Here is a 5879-nt window from a genome sequence, read left to right as displayed (position 1 = left end):
AAAAAGAGAGAGAGTGCCTGGGCTTGGCATGCTGTTGCTTCCGCATCCACGAATCTTTGCCACACACGCACACTGTGTTCTGCGCCGTCGCGGGACGGCCACCTCATCCACCCCTACCCGCCTCCGTCACCCGGAGTTCAGGCAACCAACCTCGCATAGCCTCCTCCGTCCTCTCCCGGCGTCGCAGGCAGGGGACACCTAGCTTCCCACCATCCTAGCTGCCGGCAGCGGCGCTGAACTTGGGAGGCAACGACCTAGAAACAGGTAGCCCTCTTCCGTCTCTACTTCTCTGCGGTTCTCGATTCCGAATAAGCGCATCCGACTAAGGTTTCAAACCGTCCCATATGTTGTTTCCCCGGAAATTCTCGGGAATGCAAGTCCAGAAGCGCATGCTTATTTGTCAAATTATAAAGTAACCGAGAAATAGTAGGTATTGGGGGCAGGGATTCCAGATACTAGGTTTCAGGAGCTTATCTGTTGGGGTTCCCAATATTAATTTGTTTAGTGGGCTTGCCAGATCAAGAAATATAATTACATGTAAGGGTTTGGCTATGCATAATGTAGAATGTAGCGGTCAGGTTTTCTTTGTACTAATTCCAAAAATTGGGCACCTAGTGTTCCGCCGCTGACACGGAAAATGGTTGTTTGCTGTAATATGCATGAACAGGAGTTTCAGTATGCAACAAATGGCGCTATCTGCGTTCGTCACGACCCCCTCCTCGTCATATAGCAATAACTTACCGGGGTTGACTGCCCGCCGGTCTCAAAGATGGCACGCGAGACGCCTGCGCAGCAAGGTTCGAGCGCAGGCACAACAAGAGTTGCAGTATAAGAAGCTTGGAGATTCAGACCTTCTTGTCAGCGAGATTACTCTTGGAACAGTATGTGCATAGCTGCAGATCATGTTGTATGTTGTTGCTACATTTCTTTTACAATCCGGGCTAATTCTTTGTTCCTTCAGATGACTTTTGGGGAGCAAAACACAGAGAAGGAAGCACATGATATGCTTTCTTATTCTTTTGATCAGGGCATCAATATCCTGGACACTGCAGAAATGGTCAGTGCAGAACTGTGTATTCTTTAATTCCCTTTGTGGACTCTATTCCCTTATCCTCTGAAGTTCAATTCTATCAGCCATCCATGAATGATAGATCTAGTTTTTAATTTTTTATTCCTTTAGTATCCAGTTCCAACAAAGAAGGAAACTCAAGGGCGGACTGATCTATATATAGGCAGGTGGATGCAATCCAAGCCACGAGACAAGGTACTGTAAACAGGCCCAGTTGTTTATCACCTTATTCTAAATTGTTCAATCATGCCCGCTGCTTGGATTACCAGCAAATTCATGGACATGAGACTCTACTCTGTTTAATTAACTTGTTTCTATGTGTACATGATTCTTTTTTGTGATCTGCATATATGTTACGCTGATTCCCCACCCAAGTTGATGTCAGTGTTTAGGATTATTTTTGACGAAAGAGCAGCATTGAGCTGTTTTCATTAATGATATGGCCCAACAGATTAAATATAAACGTGAAAGCCTGGGTCTAGAGATTATGATCATAATAATAAGAATAAAGATGTTGAACAACAGAATAAATTATGGCCCAGGCTTTAGTATCAACAGACCCCAGATTTTCCATTTGTAATGACATGTTTGAATAGTGTCATTGAAAGTCTGAAATATATTTTTTTTAATTGAGAAAGCCTGAAACATGACACTTGCACGATTTGATTATGTGTATCTAGGTGATTCTAGCCACCAAAGTTTCTGGTTATTCAGAGCGATCTACTTATCTTCGGGATAATGCAGAGGTGGTACGTGTCGATGCCGCCAATATCAAGGAAAGTGTTGAAAAGAGTCTTTCACGTTTATCTACAGACTACATTGATTTGCTTCAGATACACTGGTTAGTGTTTCATTTTGAAGATTATTCTTGCTTAGGCATAACCTGCACCTTTTTTTGTCCAGCTCAAATGCATGCACAATCATTTTCAGAGCCAATATTCATTATATTAACTTTGTCAGATGTTCATTTGTTCATGAAAAAAAATTCCAACTTATTATCAACATTAGGGAGGAGGTTATTTTTGTTATATTGATATAGTTTGCTTCTTTTACCTTGACGAGGAAATCAACCCTGCTTCCAAATGTTTCTTTTATGTCTTTAGGCCCGATAGGTATGTGCCAATATTTGGCGAATTCAGTTATAATTCAACCAAATGGAGGCCAAGCGTTCCATTTGAGGATCAATTGAAAGCTTTCCAGGAGCTAATTGATGAAGGAAAGGTATTATTTTTTAGGCATTTTTCGAGAAAACACAAAAGCCTTGTGTGATGCATATTTAGCTGATATTTTTACAGAAGAGAAATAGTTAAAATTACAAACCCTCCCACCAATCTTCAGAGAGGAGAGAGTCTCCATAACCACCTAAACATCTAATGAACTACTCACAAAATGCCACAGCTCCAATTCCTGCTACTAGACCTAGAGATTACTCATAAAATTCAGCTATGCCTCTTCCTCCCGCAAATGCCCAGAGTTTCAAATCCTGATGGATGAGTGCGGTCAGAGCGCCAGAAGAAACCTGCAGGTGAATGTTGTTGAACACCCCTTGCGTTTCGTTGCTTCCACAAACTCCAACAAGGCAACAAGTAATCATGACCATGGAGTTGAAACCACGCCATTTTCCCTTGGGAATCCTCTTGCGAGTGCTGCACTACCAATCCTCCAAGTTGTCAGTAGCAATCGGAACATGAGAGGCATCACAGTGGGCAGCCAGGAAGCAGTTGGAGCAAACCTGACGGGCATAAATGCATTGCATGAGGATGTGATCTGTTGTGTCCTCCTCTTGGTCACAGAGATTGCAGGGTGAGGGATGATCTTGTAGGCCTCACCGTACGCTGTGATCAGAGGTCCAGATACGGCACTGCAACGCCAGCCACATGAATATTTTGCAATTGAGTGGAGCGCAGCTTTAGAGATGGCGCTGGCCAAAAACATGACATGCAAACATACTGCTAAAGCTTGTTTGTAAGCTTAATAGAAACAGGTTACCATTTGATTTCGACCGCAAGAAACATGAGATGCATTCTGACCTGTTGATAATTGCAAGAAGAGCTTAGTCTTTGAAACCACTGCATGAAACTCATTATCCGGAATGGCGCTGCTAGTCTGAACTTATCTTGTTTGAGCTCCCCTTGTAAGCTGGTGTCCCCTTTGTGAACCTGATTGTAAGAATGCTGCCAATGGGAGTTGCAATGAAAGCCAGGCTTAATGCCTTGTTTCTAGAAGTAGCTTATGATCATGTTCTTATTGCATTTTAGAGGCACATTTAAGTAGTTCACTCACAGCGTATTCGAAGTGCAGACAAGAACAATTGTTGAAATCACTTTTATTGTCTGTTCTAGGTACGCTATATCGGTGTTTCCAATGAAAGCTCATATGGAGTAATGGAGTTTGTACAGGCTGCCAAACTTCAAGGACTTCCAAAGATTGTGAGCATCCAGAACAGTTATAGTCTAATTGTGAGATGCCGCTTTGAAGGTGAAACAGATGGCACCGATCTCTTCAGTCTTCACTAGATTCATCATATGAGGCCCTTGGTTCTAAATAACTGAGATTTTCTACCTTCTCTTTTAGTCTGAAAATCAGTTGCATGTTATGTCAAATAAATACAAACTGCTGATAAGTATTTGCTGACAACTAATTTCTTTCCTGCTTAGATATAACTGAAAAGAATGAAAAGGCTTCCATATAACTGTGTTATAATTTTGTTAAATTGTGCATTTTGCATATTCTTGAGGTGATGGTATCAGAGTGCTGGCTTTTGAGTGCCCAGCTTAGTGTGTACCTAATATGCTGGACCTGGCCTTCATGTTTATTTTGTCACAGTTGATCTTGTTGAGGTCTGCCACCCAAATAACTGCAATGTGGGGCTGCTTGCCTACTCCCCACTGGCGGGTGGCGTTCTCAGCGGAAAGTATCTTGATGCTAACTCTGCTGGTGCAAAGAGGAGCAGGCTGAATCTCTTCCCGGGATACATGGAGCGCTACAACGCGTCTTTGGCTAAAGTATGGTTAAACACTGCAACTAACCATTCAGAACTAAAGTTTATTAGTTTCGCAATTTTCTGAGGGCGGCGGACTTCATCCTCATTTACTTCCTATTGCCTTTGTTTCAGGAAGCAACGGACGAGTATGTCAAGCTTGCCAAGAAGCATGGGCTAACACCGGTCCAGCTTGCCCTCGGCTTTGTGCGTGACCGCCCTTTCACAGCTAGCACCATCATAGGAGCGACCACCATGGATCAGCTAAAGGAGAACATCGATGCATTTACCAGCGCTCCGCGGCCTCTGCCACCGCAAGTCCTCGATGACATTGAGATTCTTTTCAAGAAATACAAAGATCCAGCAATCCTCTAGATGTTCATTCACCTTTTCGCTACAAAGGACACCAATCCTCGACACGTACAAAGACCTAGCAAGCGGACATGGATTACGCAATTTTGTTCATGTTTATTACACATTGCTTTGTTTCTTTCAACTGATATTTCCCAAATGTGTATGTTTTTTTTTTTGAAATATATGTGTACAGATAGTATATCTCGGAGTAAAGAATGATGCTACATATAATCAGCTATTTTTTCTCTAAATTTTTTAAAACAGGGAAATTTACCTAGTTATCATATCATCACCTATTTGTTCTTTATTTTTTTTTTGTAAACAGGGAAATTTCTAAGAGTTATCAGTCCTGCACTCTGTTGCCTGTTGCAGCGGATTGGTGTAGCTCCGTGCGTCGTTGGTGTTCCCCTGTGGTGTCAACGTGATACCGGCTGTGCGGCGGCCCGTATCCTCCATGGTGAAGCGGCTAAGAACATCTTCAACAGCACCGGCTATTGTGTTCTATCCCCCTGTCGATGTGAACATACGTCTCCCAATGAAAGAATTTTTGAAAAGTCAAAGCTCATCAACTCTGATCAAGTTTGACCAACTTTGTAAAAAAAAGCTCTGACTAAGTTTGTAAAGAAAAATATTTTCATCTAGAATGCCAACACTATCATTAGATTCATCAAAAGACGTAGTTTCATATTTTATATATTTGGTATGTAGATATAAATAATGGGTGTGTCTAGGGCACATCTAGATGTGCTCTAGTTATTGCACATCTAAGTGAGTGAATCAAGCATAAAGAGAAAAAAGAAAAAAAAAAAAATATTCACACGAATCTCAATGTAAGATCAATGACATAGGACTTAGATGTGCAATACTTATGGCATATCTAGATGTGCTTTAGCAAAACTGATAAATAATTTTCTTTACAAATTTGGTCAAAATTTGTAATTTTTGACTTTTTTAAAAATCTATACACGCTACATTATGAAATAGAGGGAGTACAACGTGTTGTTTGATCCATGGGTGAGCCCGTGTCAGTCTCAGTGTGTGACGTACTAGCAGTGTGTTTACTATCAAGTGTGGTGCTTATCTCATCCCGAGCTTTCCACTGCTATTTTAATATGTTTTTTATTTTTCCAAGGAGACTTATTTGTCGAGTTTCTGTCTGGAAACGAAGAGCGCAACCAGCACATGCCATCACTCACCATCCATTCTAACTATGCCCACGGTGCCCTAAGCACACGCGACACGTCGACGATGTTTTGATCATTGTGTATGTAGGTTTTATTATTCCATGACAAACGCACCGACATTCAATTAGTTTGAATGACTAGAGAGAGATGCACTGGAGACTCATCAGCTGCAAAACTTAGGCATGTTTGGCTGCCATACACTTGTACACACTGCCATATTTTCATGCCACAAATCTGGGTAATGCCATATACTATCTTTCTAGCGGCTAAATTGATCGCTACGCTTGTGGTA

At 41.7% G+C, this 5879-nt stretch overlaps 1 protein-coding gene across 1 annotated transcript; it reads left to right on the top strand.

Moving 5' to 3' along the window:
* The first annotated feature begins 49 nt into the window (after positions 1 to 49).
* On the top strand, positions 50 to 4653 carry LOC119286631 (protein tas-like). Its single transcript, XM_037566044.1, has 9 exons — positions 50 to 264; positions 668 to 881; positions 962 to 1057; positions 1181 to 1264; positions 1750 to 1910; positions 2173 to 2290; positions 3412 to 3547; positions 3896 to 4074; positions 4185 to 4653. The coding sequence occupies exons 2-9, from the start codon at positions 678 to 680 to the stop codon at positions 4422 to 4424; spliced, it is 1218 nt and encodes a 405-aa protein (XP_037421941.1). The 5' UTR covers positions 50 to 264; positions 668 to 677; the 3' UTR covers positions 4425 to 4653.
* Positions 4654 to 5879: the final 1226 nt, after the last annotated feature.

This window comes from Triticum dicoccoides, chromosome 4A, assembly GCF_002162155.2.
Source record: "Triticum dicoccoides isolate Atlit2015 ecotype Zavitan chromosome 4A, WEW_v2.0, whole genome shotgun sequence".
NCBI lineage: Eukaryota > Viridiplantae > Streptophyta > Magnoliopsida > Poales > Poaceae > Triticum > Triticum dicoccoides.
This window is presented reverse-complemented; position numbering and strand designations above follow the sequence as displayed.